Genomic DNA, 16753 nt, shown 5'->3' with positions numbered 1-16753 from the left:
CATATCCTGCTTCTTTCCTTTTATCCCTCACCGACCCTAGGCGAGAATGTCTAGGTTGTCTGGTATTTGCCTTAACAAATCTTTCCCTTCCTCTATTTGAATTGCCTTCGCGGCCTGAAATAAAATTAAATGAGAAATATTACGTGGGAACAGTTATCAACGATCACAGGTCAGTTTGCCGAGAAGCTTGTTACTCGACAGCTAGTTTTAAAGAAATAGAGCTAAAAGTCAAGAGAGCACAGTTGCTGAGAATCACGTTCACCCACATAGATTATTCAGACGTGAGCCAAAGGACCTAAGAAAAATCGAATGGTGATTTCCTCATCACTCCTCACCTCTGTGTCCACCCTCTGATCTGCCTTTCTTCAGATTTAGTTCCTGTTATAAAAATCCATGTTCTTCTTTTTTTTACCTTGCCCTACTTTCTTAACCCTAGGGAGGATTTTAAGAAGGTTTCAAAGCTAAGCATCCCCAATTGCTTCAGGCTGTCTTCGGTTGTAAGTCAGAATATAAAGCAATTACCCGTAGGGTAGGATGTGTTCATGGCCAATGGGAGAATGTTCAATATATCAGCGGGTAACCGAAAATATTCTCTTCTGCGTGAACATCTGGTTCAGATTCTTAACCATTTCTAGGGAGGTTTTATGGGGCTCTCTCCCTCACTTCTGCTGTGCTCTGCCTTCTTTTCTAGAAGGAGGTGTGTACCCATACAGCAAAATAATAGGGTTTCACTTGATCCACATTTTTCGTTGTAGGTAGGCATTTGATTATTTGATCTTAAGAACTGCCAGCTAGAAATCCTGAAAATGACCCCAATTGCTTTTGTATTACAACTTTATGGTCCAAAGGAGGGAGAAAAACACACTCTGGTATTTTTTCCAGTTCATCTTCAATTCAAAGAACCTTGAGAAACTTCCATGGGCTATCGTAACCCGAACGCCGGCAGAAATTTGGACGCTGCCTCTAATCCCGTGTTTCCTGACGGACTCCACAACACCCCTTTTGAGTCAAGAAGGGTGTTTACAAAGTTCCCACCCCGACCAAGGATAGAAAAAAATCTTCCCTCAGCCTCTTCCATATGAGCACTTCACTGAAGGGAAAATTCAGCCTCCAGAATCATGTTCAGACACATCCCCATTCGGCAGCCACACACTACCGCACGGAGAGAATAGTGTCCTACGCGATCCAGCATTTTACCCACAGTGAAATCAGAAGTGCCTGGGCTTTAGACTCAGACCAACCTGGGTTCAAATAGCAGAGCTGCCTGATTATTGTTGGGATCTCCGGGGGGCTACTATGTGACACACCTCTTTTCCCCATCTGAGCTATTTGAGAAAATTAAGGAAATGCAGGAACCAGACCAAAGGCAATAAAAATTACTGATAAAGCTGTTTGCAAGATATGGCTCTAGATCCGCCGCTAAGCGGACTTGTTAATTCTAGATCCGCCGCTAAGCGGACCGTAAGGAAGGAGAGTCGACACAGACGAGCTGGAATGCAAGGTCATGCTCAGAAGAGGCTGTCTCGTTCACACTAGACTATGGTCAGGCAGAGAATATGGGTACTTCCTAGAGGCAGCTGGATTAACAGAAGGAGAGGGCAGGGCAAGGGGCTGCTCTGTTTTCTTGTCCCCGAATTCACCAGCGAGGACCACAAGTCAAGTTGTGGAGAGGAGCCAGGAGTGTAGGGCTCTCTGAGATGAAGGAATAAGAATTATCTCATAGTAAATTATCATCACATAATGGTGTCTCTGGACAAGTTGCTTAACATTTCTGAGCTTTGGTTTCCTTATCTATAAAATGGGGATAATATACCAACCTGGCAGACAGGCAACATTAAATTAAAATATACATATATTGTGTGTGTGTGTGTGTGTGTGTGTGTGTGTGTGTGTGTGTGTGTGATTGCCTGGTGTAAAATCCTGGTCCTCATGCCCCTGCTACAATCCAGTCCATTGGACCATTCATTGGCCCCTTACCCCAGATGCGCCTTTGCATATCAGGACCATCAGGACTCCTGCTCCTTTGCCGGAAACATCTTTGGCGCTTTTCGTCTCTACTGAAGTCCCGTGAAGGTCTTGAGACCCAATTGAAAGCTCACCTCCTTGGGAAGTTTCCTTTTGTGTAACCACTCATCACAGGGAGGAGGTTTTGGTTACATATATGGTTACAGTGAATTCCTGCAAGAGTGGTAGGTCCTGGAGCGTGTTTTGATTTTCTCAGAAACCTAAGTTAGAATGGATCCTCAGGAAACTTCTGTTTTTAATTATAATAGACCTTGATCTTTTCTCTCATGCAAGCCATTTCAAGACGTTTACCACTTCTGTACCTGTTCGTCCAGATTTCAATTTTGTTTTTTATTTTAGAAGAAAAAAAATCGCTAGCTGAAATCTTGGGAGTTCATTGTCAATGATGGACTTGAAGTAAATCGTAATTGGCCAGAACTTTCTTTCATGTTGGTACAATCTTTCCATATTTCTGAGGGTTTAGAATATTTGTAAATCATTTCAGGAGGAATTAACTTTGGAGCACATGTTTGATCTAGCCTCTCTGCAACAATAGAAAAATGTTTCCTGCCTCAGAAAAGCCAGTGAGGAAAGAAATCCATTGACTACTTTCCTCTCTCTGCTTCTGAAACTACCGGCATCTGCAGATATGGAAATTGGAAATTATAGAAAGCATCTCCATAGCTCAGTGGTTGTAGGAAATGTTAACAAAGATATTGGGAGACCAGAAGGTTTATCAGCCACAAACAAATTTTAGAGTGCTATATTCTAATCCTCATCATTAATATTTTATTTTATTTTTTTAAAGATTTTATTTATTTATTTGAGAGAGAGAGTGAGTGAGAGAAAGCATGAATTGCAGGGGGAGCAAAGGGAGAGGAAGAAGCAGACTCCCCGTTGAGCAGGGAGCCAGATGTGGGGCTCCATCCTGAGACTCCGGGATCATGAGGTGAGCCCAAAGGGAGACGCTTAACCAACTGAGCCACTCAGGCACCCCATTCATATTTTAAACAAGCAATAAAACGGTGTTTTTTCCACTCACTCATAATTCAGTTACTATTAATGAAGGCCCCATAGGTATGTTGTATCAGAAAAAAGAATTGTTGGGGCGCCTGGGTGGCTCAGTCGTTAAGCGTCTGCCTTCGGCTCAGGGCGTGATCCTGGAGTTCTGGGATCGAGCCCCACATCAGGCTCTTCCTCTGAGGGCCTGATTCTTTCTCTCTCCCACTCCCCCTGCTTGTGTTCTGTCTCTCACTGGCTGTCTCTCTGTGTCAAATAAATAAATAAAATCTTAAAAAAAAAAAAAAAAGAAAAAAGAATTGTTACCTGAGAAAACTTACGAGAAATAAAGTCCAGTAAGTATAAAAGTCGGGGACTTATGAAGAAAAAATAGTAGGTAAATGTATAAAGTATGCAAAAATCCTGCCCTGTGAACTTCAGCAAAATGTATCTTTAATTTATCTCATCCGCTGTTGTGATGATGCCAGAGATTAGCACTTAGCACAGTGAGAACAAGGAAAAACGAGCAGGGATTCCTTTTGGATGAGAAAGCACAAACACCCATTCATAACACCATTCGTAAGCATTTTTTTTTAATCAACATTGTCATTGTCACATCCTGCTTGATCTTCCTACTTTGGGTTAATATGGGAGCCAATTACAGCTTCATCTGTGTAGAATTAACTTTATGGAGCACACACCGGGGATTTGTCTATCTTCACTATTTAGATATATGTCATAAAAATATGCGTGGAATGGAGCGCAGGCATTGCAGATGGCAGAGACTTTCAGATTTATTGTAAAATCATTTAAAATTGGTTATGCTCTTGCCAGAAGTTAATTAATTTTTTTCTCTTCTTTTCTGGGGCTGGGGGGCTTGTGGGGGGGTTCGGTGTCTCACTAGGTGGCAGTGTATGATTATATCTGGAAAAACCATGGCGTCGAGTCCAGAATCTCCAGCTGTGACCTCCAACAGCAAAACGAAATTTCTGTGTCTGCACTTGGTCCGGGGGATATTACTTCTCATGTATCTATATATACCGTTTATCCCGGTGGGTTCCAAGAGCTATACCGCCATTTTCTCCGACTCCCCAATGGCGCCATCGTTGAGGTACGTGGTTATGAAAATATTTTAATGCAGGTACTGTGTATGTATGTTTGTGTGTGTGTGTGTTTATACTTGATTTCAAAGGCTTCAAAATTACTTTGCAAGTATATTGTATAATTAATGTTTCTAATACCATAATAGCCTTGAAGATATATTTTAGTGTTTTCTAAAGAAATGAAGGTACTATGTAAGAAATAAATTGTTTCTGCAGATAGCTTTGTGGGAGAGAGACAGGAAACAAATCAAGTGAAGTAATTCAGGGTTCAGCCTATGAGAACTTTGACTCAGGTAGCATTTGCAAACATCAGCGGATTGATGAAGAAGGGTTCTCTGAGTCCATGGACACACTTCAATGCCTCAGGAAAGTGTACCGTTCCTTGCTTAAATGATTTCACACAAAATGCGTGAGATGGTGGCCATTTCATACTTTTTCCATGAGAAAAAGCTTAAAAAGTAAAGTCCCCCTCTCTAAATCTTTAAAAATGTTAAAGGAGCATTTAGCAAAGATCGTGAGGCCATGTTTTCTCTTAATAAGTCAGAGTCCTCAGGTGAGTTGAGTTTAGTTTAAAAAAGAAATCTTACACATTGCACCATATTCTTAAAATCCAAATTTCATGGCAGGGTGAAACCTGAGGCTTAGTCCTATCTGCACCAACGTTGTTGAATTCTGAAATCTAAAAGAATGTTATTTCCCATTAGATGGTGGAAATAAAGCATAGAGGAGGAGGAAAATTTAGATACATTTCATGTCTGCTACCCTAGTCATGTTGGCATGAAATCACTTAACAGTGGCACAATCTTAATTGGTAAGAATTTGCAGAATACTTCACCCTTTCCCTCTGGACTTTACCATTGTTGTTTTTGTTATAAAGTTGATGAAAGTCTTTCCACCTGAAATTCCTTTGAATAGAACCTTGTGGAAATTTCGAGTGGCTTAGAGATCAGTGTGGCAGCTATGGAGCTTCTCCTTTCTACAATCCCAATCCCATGACAGCATTGGGGTACTTGAGCAACTCACAGAGACACTCTACTGGGAAAAGCACTGATGTGCCAGGCAGGATTCTCCATCACTTCCCCCCCTCGCTCCCTTACTGAGGGGTGAAATGAGAGAACTGTGTATATCGCAGCAAAGCAACAGGTGGGGGGATTCTGACTGTATCTGATGGAGTTTAGGTCAAGGGCTGTTGGTACTTTTGTCTATGATCCTTTTTAGACTTCCAAAGCCCTTGCTTTAAAAAAATCTCCTTAAGGAGCAAAACTGTCATAGCTTAATTGTTTTTTGTTTTTGATTTTTGTTGTTGGTGGTGGTGGTTTTTGTTTTTGTTTTTAATTTGCACAGGCATGTGCTTAAATATATGTATACACTGTGCACTGAAAGACCTGAAGAGGCCACGACACCAGGAATGTCTGTGCTTCTGCTGCAAAACATGGTGTGGCAGCTTGCCGACCTTGAGACCTGAGCGGGAAACCCAGCGTGAGATGGCCTGTTCCTAGGAGCAGAGCAATCCTCAGGGCTCTCTGATTCACTCGCTTCTGCATTTGCTCCAGAACCTTGCCTTACTCACTTCCCACTACTCTCTGCCTGCATGCTTATCTGTAAAACTGGGTTATGGAGACTTATACCGCCTGCCTCATAGAGATTTGGGGCAGATTAATGGGATCACATCCGCAAAGTACTTTTAGCTCTTTTTATTAAAAAAAAAAAAAAAGGAGCAATAAAGATGACAAAGCATTATGGATCATGCAATGTTAAATTCATTCAACTTGTAAACATATTTTTCCCAAGTACTAATAGTAACATTAGGCTAAAAAATAAAATCACTTCTGGGAGGATTGAATCGTGAGGGAATCAGGCTCATGGACCCCTCTGACTCCCTGTCTGTGTTTTCACCACCTTTGCCTTCTGTGATGGTAATGATACAGTGATGCAAGTGCCCCTCGGCACTTCTGAACCTGTGCCCGATAGAGTTTCTAGCAAATTCTAAACCAGCTTTCCCCCTTTTGCAGATCCCAGCAGATGTTTACACATCTTGCTTCCTCGTGGGTCTGCAGTCTAGACACCCAGTAGTCACTACTATGACTTCTTCATGCTTTAGGCTTCCTGCTTTTTGCTCCATGAAATCTACTGACACCCATATCAAACAGACCTCCCCTTGCACCTCTCTAACACTGATCACCAGTATGAAATTTTATGTAGCCTTTCTAAACATGTTGCCAGCATGACGTTTTGTCTCCTAGGGGACAGGAACTGTGATCCTAGTACAAGTTCTAGAGTAACTTGAAGATGAGACAAATTTTCTTTCAGCCGCGTGTCTTGCTACTTGACAATCATCCAGTCCTCTCTCTATCTCTCCTGACCCTTACCAGGTACTTCCAGGTGTATCACTGGCCTTTTGAATTATAAAACCCAAAACTGGAGGGTGTTCAAGACTGGTCTTGTCTTTTGTAATCTCAGTGAGAAATGAAATTAGTATATTCCTTCCACAAAGATGTATGCATTGAAAGGAAATTTCAAATATCAACACTTAGGTAGATTATACTTTCTGGATTAAGGAAAAATCTATTTGACTTCTAAAATTAGGGTTTATAAGTAGTCACCTACTTGGATGAAAGTTAACTTCTACCCTGGAGCTCCTTATCTTTGTACTAAGTGCATTATTGAAGCTCTAGGAAATCTATTAAATTACATTGACTTTCTGGATGCCAAATTGTTCTACTTGGTTGGTAATCTGGCATCGTGATAGCCTTTCGATTAAGGATGGAGATTTCTCACAATTAATATTGTGCCGCTGTTAAGTGATTTCATGCCACCATGACCAGGGAACCAGACATGAAATGTATCACATTATGCGAATTGAGGGAATTTATACTTAGGAAATCACTTAGACACACTTAGAGATACCTGTGAGATCCAAGCCACAATTTGAATGGCTATTCTGACCTGGGAAGAAACAGGTTGCCTGTGTCAAAGCCTAATGTATTCACAAATTAGATGTGGCAAAACCGCAAAATAAAAATGGATATAATTTTGCTGTAGCGTTACAGCCTGAACACTATTCTCAAGGTTTTAGGGTGGTTTTTAAATAGGGTATCCAGTTATCTAAATTCCTTTTGCATTTAACACAGCTCTAACCTGTGACAAGAGTGATCTTGAAGGCTCTCCTTATCCTGATATGAAATATAGGTCATATATTAACCTTTTTTTTTGGTCTCAATAAAACCCTAGCAATTTGGGTTTGAACAAATTATCTTCAAGGTTTTATTTTTATGGAAAGCCATGTTTTTGGAACAGAATTTCAACTCTAAAGAGGTCAGATTTTGCGAATCTGAAACAGAAGTCATAGTACAAACAATCTTTCCTATGGACTTGTGTTCATCATCTTTTTTTTTTTTCCATCCATGCCTGTCACCCTTGATGGCATGGCTCTTACTGTGTTCTGCATATTTTGCTTTAAAAAGTAAGGACCAGGGGCACCTGGGTGGCTCAGTTGGTTAAGCATCTGCCTTCGGCTCATGTCATGATCCCGGGGTCCTGGGATGGAGCCCTGCTTTGGGCTCCCTGCTCAGCGGGGAGCCTGTTCCTCCCTCCCACTTGTGCTGTCTCTCTCTCTCTCTCTCTCAAATACATAAATAAATAAAATCATAATAAAATAAAATAAAAAGTGAGGTTCCCTCCATATTTGTCGAGATTGTCGTTGGTCTGTGTGGCCGTGAGCACCTCTCTTTAATTCTATTTTTATCAGCCCCTCTGAGCTCAGTGATTCCATAGACTCTCGGAGAGCAATGCTTCATCACTGCTCCATAGGTAGGCTATCTTGTGTCTGGGTGTGTGTGTGCGCGTGCGTGTGTGTGTGTTTTCTGAACAAAGTTACTTTAAAGTTTTTAGTGCTACAAAACCTAGAAACCCAGGCAAGACTAGAGCGGATTCATCAAGTCACAAATAAGCTTCCCAATCCCAGGGTATCCGTTGCAATTAAGAAAGTCCTTGGAGCATTGGTTGGGGTGGAATGGGAAAAGGGTTTTTTGTCATTAGAGGCGGTGTCGCCCGGTGGTCTGAGCAGAGATGTGGGAGTCAGGAACTCAGCGATCTCACAGAGGCTCTGTGAGACCCAGCTGAGCGGCTCCAGGCAAGTCTCTGGGCCTCAGGAGGATGGGCTCACCTACTTTGAATCTCCCGTCTGAAGAGCTCCTTACCCAGGGCCAGAAGATACACAGCAGGAAGCCTCATTCCTTGTCTGCAAAATGAGAATATTAATACTTGCCTAAATAACACATTAACCAATTAGTGATTGTTAAGTGCTCTGCTGATAGAAAGCAGCAGGAGAAGAAAGGCAAAAAAGAAAAATGGAAACACAGTTTTGTTATTAGATGGGTTTTACTCGGCTCTGGGCTTTTCTTCCTCTCACAGAATTGAGTGACCCACACAGTGCAAAGAGCAAGTGTTGAGAGAGTGGACCTCCATTTTTTGGTCTCCAAGAGAAGACAGCAGGTGAAGCTGACTGTCCCCCACCAATCTACAAGACGCTTGGAATAAACCGAGTTGGGGGGAAACCGCATTTGATCCATGAGTCAGTGTGTTGCAGGGGAACATCATACAAATAACCGAGACTTTTCAGTTTTAACTCTAATATTTTAGTACCTTTCAGGAAGACTCTTCCGTGAATTTCTAAATCCCCCCAGTCATCTACTACAATGACCAACTGGCAGTATGTGTGTGACAGAGAAATGTATGCACTGATGTGGAAGAGAAATCAATAGGAAAATTAAAGGAAACTGGGGCTCTCTGTGATATATTCATTAAATGTATAAATTGTTGATGATAGCTTTCATTTTCGTGTTGGGGATTTCTTCCATCCACATTTTTCTTTTGTTGAAAGGCATTGCATATGGGAAAGAAAAAACCATTTGTGTGTGTTTTTTTTAACTGTGTAGATTTGCCTAAAGAAGATACTAAAATTAATTTACTCATGCGAATGGGACAAAGTCGTATTTTCATTCCCTAAATTTGGACCACTTTACATTTCTTACACAACAGCTTCGTAAAAGGATGCCATGAGTCCTTTGGACATATTTACTTATGTGGCAATATTGAAAATATACCTTAAAATGAAATAGTAATAGCAACAGTTATGGCTTTGCATAAAATATTGTTAAAAAAATTAAGTACACTAATGTTTTTTATTTCTGGTTTTCAAATTCAAACTTAACAATTGCCACTTTTAATTTTTTTAAAAATAGGGTTTCGATACTATTTTGCCTTTTTCTTTCACTAAGAATGATTAGCTAGTTTAGTAAACTATCTAAAACTTAGACCCTGTTATAAGGAACATATTAAAAAAGAATCAGAATACAAGAGCAAAGAGGAATTCAACAATCAGGCTAGTATTAGAATATAATGTCACTTATAGGACATTCTCCTGTCCTGCTACCACAAAAGTCTTACATAGGCACATTTACTAATCTTTTAAATATACATATGAATTATGCTATTTGAAAAAGTATATGACAAATTATTATTCCCATATGTGTGTGTCAAAATAAGTGATTTTATTTGTCCATAATAATTAGGTCAGCATAACTTGCTATGAGATGTTTTGCTTTTCAAAAAACTAAGCTAGACAATTCTTACCTCAAGCTTAATTTACCATATAAAAATATATGGGTATATATGTATGTTTATTATATCGTATCTAATGTATGTGTGTATATTGGTACACACATTGTATATATATACTATATATATTGGTAACCTGTAAGAGGGAAAATAGCAATTTTTTCATAATTAGCACACTATAACTTTTAGATAAATACAACAGATTTCAGGCACCTTTTCAGGAAATGTAGCTGTTTACTTGTAAGAAGCTATTTTAATAATAAGGTCAAAATATTAACTCTTAGTGACTAAATTAATGTTAACGTAACTATGGTTTCCATAGAAAATCATGAAGAACTGTTTTGGTTCTATTTATTGTATACTGAGATATGACATTTTGAAACATTTTAGAGATTCTACAGGTCTTTTCCGAAGCCACCACACTCACCCTATCTTCTAAAATATTAAATTGCCCTGTATTTTTTTATACTGATAATTTGAGACAATCATGCATTAATAATCTCTGGTTTTTATAGACCTCATATTTTTCATTTGTGTATATAAGAAGAAGAGTGATTAGATACTTATTTTTGAAAATACATATAAAATTATTTTCAGCATCTTTGATTTTCTTTGAATCTTCAAATAGAACTTATGAAAGCTGTAGAAAAGATTCATTATATTATTATATTCATACATATATCAGAAATAATACATACACATCTGACATATCAGAGAAAACTATTTCCCAGGATTTTAAGTCATAGGAAATATCTTAAAACATATATTAAGTATAAAGAAGCAATGTTAAAAACAGGCTTTGACATATTAACTAACATACTGCTTAAATGTCTAACATAAACATTATAGAGGAGAAGAATTAAATCTTTATTGCACAGTTGATAAAGATTGAATATTTTACCTTTAATAAAAATATATTTACTTTTACTTCTGAATATTTTTCTCCCCTATTCAATTGGATTTTAGAAACCCTATCTTGACGGGTGAAATGTGAAATGTGACCAATGTGACAAAACATAAGGCTCTCTGTATTTATTAATCTTAAGTTACTATAAATTTGAGAAAGTTTTGAATTTTTGCATTTAAAAAAATGTTTTAAATCCATGCAAACAAAAGTCAGTGCTTGAGAGAAGCATTTTCAGAATATGCCATGATACTACTAATCAATGATTTTTATCTTGACTCATTTGATAAGGTTAATACTCATTTCCTAAAAAGTCCAAGATAATTCAGCCATGAAAAAAAAGTCAACATAATTATTTTTCCTTATATCTATATACAGAAATATCATGAAAATATTTTGGTGCATTTTGTAATTGTATCCTTTTAACCTAAGAACTATCTGCAAATGTACTGATCTTCATCTTTAAGAATGCATGGATATAGAAGTATTGTGGTTTCTCCTACATAGCTTATGGAACAAATTCTTCTGTAAGTCCCTGAAGCAATTATTTAATAGTAATATGTTAAAACAATGTAAAAAAAAAAAACAGTTCATCATGTCAGTTATTTTTACATATTTGTACCCAATAAATTATTTTTAATCCCACATTTTCCAAACAGTGATATAAAAATCATATAAGCTTATTTTATGTGCAAAATCACATATAGTATGCTGAATGACACTTAAAAGAAATGAAACAGTAACAGTAGCTTATTTTCTGAAGCAATTTTGACACTAATGCTAAATTACAACTTGGAAACATCTAGCATTTTTACCTTTATGAGAAAAGGCTTTTTACATATTTAACATAATTCCAGGGAAAATAAACTGGAATTATGTATAAAGGTACGTACGCTGTAACCAAAGGGCGTTTATATTCCCCTGTAGAATACTTACAATGATTTTATTGCCATTTTGTGTCATTTTCTAAAGGATATAAAATACAGCCAGTAAACAAACTAGACTTTAGATTTAAGGTGACACCTGCTCCTTCAGAAGCAATATTCAGATATTTAATCCTAAGAACATTGAATATTTTACAACCACGTAAAGTATACTTTCGCAAAAACGAAAGGACTGTGTGCTTTGGCTTGTGATTTTCACAGCTGGAATGATCCACAGGGTCACCACGACCAGAGCCGCATCGTCACTAAATCCCAGCGAATAAATCCCACTGTCAGCCTTTATTTAACTGCTTGAGGAAATTCACATCAACGCTCTCCTTCTTCAAAATGCAAAACACCCTTTCTCTAAAACAATGTTGATTCAATCTATTACTTACATAGAGTGTCGTATTATTTCTGGTCCCATTTTTGAAGTCTACAGTTGTAATAGGATTTTAATAGACTCTTTACCCCTCGTTCAGATTACTGTACTTCAGGTGTACCAATCTGAATTCCGTCGAGAAAAAAATTCTATTTCATTACAGAACCATAATGGGTTTAACTAAGCCTCCCAACATTGCCGTGTTGCTGCAGTCAGTATTAGTGCTATGCGTACATGAGTCCTGGGGTAAGGGGGCAAATTAAATCAAAATCTATCTGGAACGCCGTATCTAATTTATTATTCTCTGTCTTCCTTACCGTATTTATAATGGGCTCTCACTGAAGCTTTATCGGTGTTTTTTGGCAGCTAGGTATGACCCGTTGCACCTGCTAAATTGTCAGTAAACTTCACTTAATTTTTCCAGTTAGACTCCTGAAGATATATCTGCCCTTCTTAGCAGACAATTCACTAGCTCTTTCTTAAGACCTTTATACCAAAGAGGGCCAGCCGTGTTTCAAACACAAGACAAAAGGAAGTCATGTGTGCTCTTGTCTGCACAGCCACGGGCATCACTGTGGAACACTAGCTCCCTGAGGCCTGGGAGATCCTTGTCCGCCTCTGTGGAAATCCTCTGCCAGTCACGCTGCCTGCAAATGGCACCGAGATGTCCCATGCTTGAAGTCTACTTGTTGGCATCATAAATGTCTAACACCAGAGGGAGGCGGTTCTGAGGGGCTAGTCAAGTACCTAATGCTTCAACCTCAGCCAGATGGTTTGCCGGAATTCGTTTTCACCCAAAAAAAGTTGATCGTGAGAGTTTTTGCTCATTTTTGTTGTTGTTGCTTTTTATGAAGGAGTTGAATTTGGAGGTCCTTACTCGGCCATTTTCATTGATATTCTCTATTCTCTCTTAAAGCTCGATGCTGACAGTGGAATTACTAGGCCAAAGAATATGATAATTTAAAAAGATAGACATTTATGTGTATATTTGTTATATATTTATGCATGTATTACGTATATGTGTGAACATATGGCTATATATGGATATATGTATCTCAGCTGCCCGCCAGAAAAGATGACAAAATACATAGCCACAACTGCAGTGAGTGAAAAGTTTGCCCAACAAGACCACATGGATATCACAGCTCAGGCTCAATTTCTGCCTTTGAAAAATACTACATGACTAAGTAGCTTTTGGTTTGTGTTCAAAGTGTGGCCCATTTCCGTACAAGTTGTCATGAGATTGTTCTTGTTTGTAATATCTATGGTCTAGCAATGTTTCTTCCCAGTAATCAATGAAACTCATAAAATAAAATGTGTGATTATATTATCAGCTTATTTTTCTAGCACAAACACTTGAGGTAAATGACTCTATACGGATTGATAAAAATTAAAAATATTCTAAGATTATTTTCTTTTTTAAAAAAATATTTTATTTATTTGAGAGAGAGAGGGAGAGAGAGAGTGTGTGCACAAGCAGGGGGAGGGGTAGAAGGGCAAGCAGGCTTTCTGCTCAGTTCAATCCCAGGACCCCAGAATCATGACCTGAGCTGAAGGTGGATGCATACCCTACTGAGCCACCCACGTGCCTGTAAGATTATTTTTTATGAGCACATGACAGTAGTTGGAAAGAGACCTGTCCTGCACAACAGTTAACAGCAGAAGTGACAACAAACACATTTCTGTAGCAACAGATTTGAAACTAGTTATCTTCTTATTCCCTTTGCCCAAACCTCTCAGGCCAAAGCATATTTGTTAATTTGATGTATATTCACCTATATATACAAAACATTTTAAAGAAGTAAATTTGGATAGTTTACTCAGCCTTAATGAGTATAAGAGGATTATTAAAACTCTAGAAGCACAAGGAAAGGACCAATGGGAAACCAGAAGGCTACCTGCTATGGTCAACGGCCCAGCCATTGTGCAGCAGGAGAGAGAGATTCTTCCAGGTAATTGGTCCAGATGACAACTGGAGGAGTTCCTCACATCTCCAGCCAATAAAACCACTCCCATACACATGTCCCTTCTTAGCCACACACTCTGGACTCTTTGTGGAATCTTATGAATGGAGACATACTATTGAATAAGGAGAAGTCCCAATAATTCATTTCTTAGAAGACAACACGATGATTGAAGTTGTTTCTCTGAATCGGATTCTCAACCACAAAGAAAAGATTGTAAATGACAGGAAATTTAGGAGAAAGTGACCCTGTGGTTCTGTTATTCCTAATTCTGGTAAAGGCTGAGTGCCACCCAATTTGATATTAAGAATGTGCATTTCAGAAGTTCTGAGAACAACTGGCACAATCCACCATATGAAGATCTAAAAGGGAAGATATCTCAAGAGACATGGACAAAGCTCCCAAATGGTGATTCTGACTTGCATTTTTAGATAGTCTTGAAAAGAAAGAAAATAAAGCATCTAAATAGGTGCTGTTATGCCATGAATTATTTCCCAAGAAATTGAGGTTTTTAAAGCTCGTATACAAAGAAGTAGAAAGTGGGGTGCCTAGGTGGCACAGCGGTTAAGCGTCTGCCTTCGGCTCAGGGCGTGATCCCGGCGTTATGGGATCGAGCCCCACATCAGGCTCCTCCGCTATGAGCCTGCTTCTTCCTCTCCCACTCCCCCTGCTTGTGTTCCCTCTCTCGCTGGCTTCTCTATCCTGTCGAATAAATAAATAAAATCTTTAAAAAACAAACAAACAAACAAAAAAACCAAAGAAGTAGAAAGAAAGATGTATAATAAAGAATAAATATAAGAGATGGTTAGGAAGAGTGACAAAGGAACAAATAATGGAAAAGGACCGGAAAATTTTAGATACCAGTGGGGGAAGTGGACTCTCAGAAGACCTGCAAGAGAGATTCATCAAGAAAGGAAAAATCAAGATGTCCAAAGATATCTATTTTTCTTAACTGATGTAGTTGGATATGTCAAACATCTATTTCTGCTAAATTGCAAAAGGTATTTATTAAGTCACGTAAGTGGGAATTACAGTAGATATTCTAATGGGATGGCTGAATTCAGGAGTTGAAAGAATGTTATCAAATCCCTCTCTCTTCTCTCTCTCTCTCCCTTATTTTCATCTATGTTGGCTTCATTCCTGACACTGTCTTTTTCATATGGTAGCACAGCTCAAGGATTTATCATTCCAAGTGCTTGTTATCTTGGAAGGAAATTTTCTTTCCTTGGTATTCCATCTGCACCCATTTATTTGTCCATTTCTGGCAAAAGGCTTTCTATTTAACTTGCTATATGATTTATAGCCCCTTTAGGAGATGGAAGAGTAGTTCTAGAAAGAAAAAAATGGCTTCTGTAACCAGAAGAGGAACTTGGCAAATAAGCAGATGTCTTCTTTGTTATCCAGATAAATGCATTCCTTTAGCCAATGTAGATGTAGATGTGGCTCCCTGCCTTTCCAACCAGGATAGTCTTCAGTTCAAGAGGCCATAAGTTCTAGGGAAAACAGTCATTCAGCAGAATACTTGGAAACGCTAGATACCTTCAAGATGTAGGAGAGACATATGAAGTCAGTGAAATTGATGATTATTATAAACAACCCAGGAATAAACCCAAACTGTGTGTGACAAGTGAAACAAGATGTTGGCATGCTTGCTAGTTGTGCTCAAAGATAATTAGTCTTGTATATACAGAAAGCTTCTCTAGGGACAATGAGTTCCTACTAAAAGGAATGCTGTCCTGTGTCTTCCCTCGTATGAAAAGAGTTTTGTTTTTGATCCATTTCATCACACAATAGTTATTAAAGGCAAAAAAAAAAAAAAAAAAAAGAAAGAAAAGAAAAAAGAAAGTAAACAAAGAAAAGAAAGAAAAAGAAAAAAAAGGAGAAAATTCCAGTCTTATATTTGATTTTGAGATTTTTGGTTTCCATAGAATTAGGATAATTCACTTTCTAAATGTGTTTTAATTGCTGATTATGAACCCGTGTTCTGTATTAGTAAATGTTATACAGATTTTAATTTATATATTTGGTGCGTTATACAATGCCTGCTAAAGTCAGAAGTGAAACTGAGGGGCGCCTGGGTGGCTCGGTCGTTAAGCATCTGCCTTCGGCTCAGGGTGTGATCCCGGGGTTCTGGGATCGAGCCCCACATCAGGCTCCTCTGCTGGGAGCCTGCTTCTTCCTCTCCCACTCCCCCTGCTTGTGTTCCCTCTCTTGCTGGCTGTCTCTCTCTCTGTCAAACAAATAAATAAAATCTTAAAAAAAAAAAAAAAAGTGAAACTGAACCATAAAACCTAAATTGCAAGCTTCTGTTAAACAATGGAGTTAGGTTAACAGTACGGCGTTTCAGGGGATTTCCAAGCTAATCTTGGGGTGGGGGTAAGGAAAAAGTCACAGCATTTGTTCATTGCACCTAAATATTTCTTTGAAACATGGTAGGTTAATATGTGTTATTTTATCACCTTTTTGCAGGTGTTTGGTGATATCAGTGGTATAAGGTTTATCCCCACTGAAGTGGTCACAGCGATTCAGGAGCATATAAGTGAACTGGATAGTACACTGGAAGACTCCTTTGATATTAAATCAAGAGAAATGAAAAGAAGCCATTAAAATAAAAAGGTATTCTTTTCTACTGATTAAATATTTAACTTGGCTGTGTATGTGAGTGTCTTAACTAAGTAGGAGCCACCAAGTGCTTCTTTGTTCCTTTTTTCCTAAAGCGCTACAGTGGCGTGTAAGTCACGTGAGAGTAGTGTGAATTTCTCCTCCAGGTGTAAATTTCTCTTCCACCTACGGCCTTATAATATGTACGTTGCCAGAAGTTAATAACTGTTACTGGAAGTAATGATCATCCCAAA

The 16753-nt window shown here is 38.5% G+C and overlaps 1 protein-coding gene across 1 annotated transcript in view; it reads left to right on the top strand.

Moving 5' to 3' along the window:
• Positions 1 to 16505, top strand: part of LOC113264239 (uncharacterized) — a gene marked incomplete at its 5' end in the record, with an annotated part of 288777 nt that extends 272272 nt beyond the window's left edge. Inside the window, 2 exons of the mRNA XM_057304793.1 lie at positions 3908 to 4114; positions 16368 to 16505. Coding sequence (XP_057160776.1) covers positions 3908 to 4114; positions 16368 to 16505 — 345 coding nt within the window. The remainder of the gene's footprint in view (positions 1 to 3907; positions 4115 to 16367) is intronic.
• Between the last annotated feature and the right edge of the window lie 248 nt (positions 16506 to 16753).

Source organism: Ursus arctos, unplaced genomic scaffold (genome assembly GCF_023065955.2).
Source record: "Ursus arctos isolate Adak ecotype North America unplaced genomic scaffold, UrsArc2.0 scaffold_31, whole genome shotgun sequence".
NCBI classification, from domain to species: domain Eukaryota; kingdom Metazoa; phylum Chordata; class Mammalia; order Carnivora; family Ursidae; genus Ursus; species Ursus arctos.
This window is presented reverse-complemented; position numbering and strand designations above follow the sequence as displayed.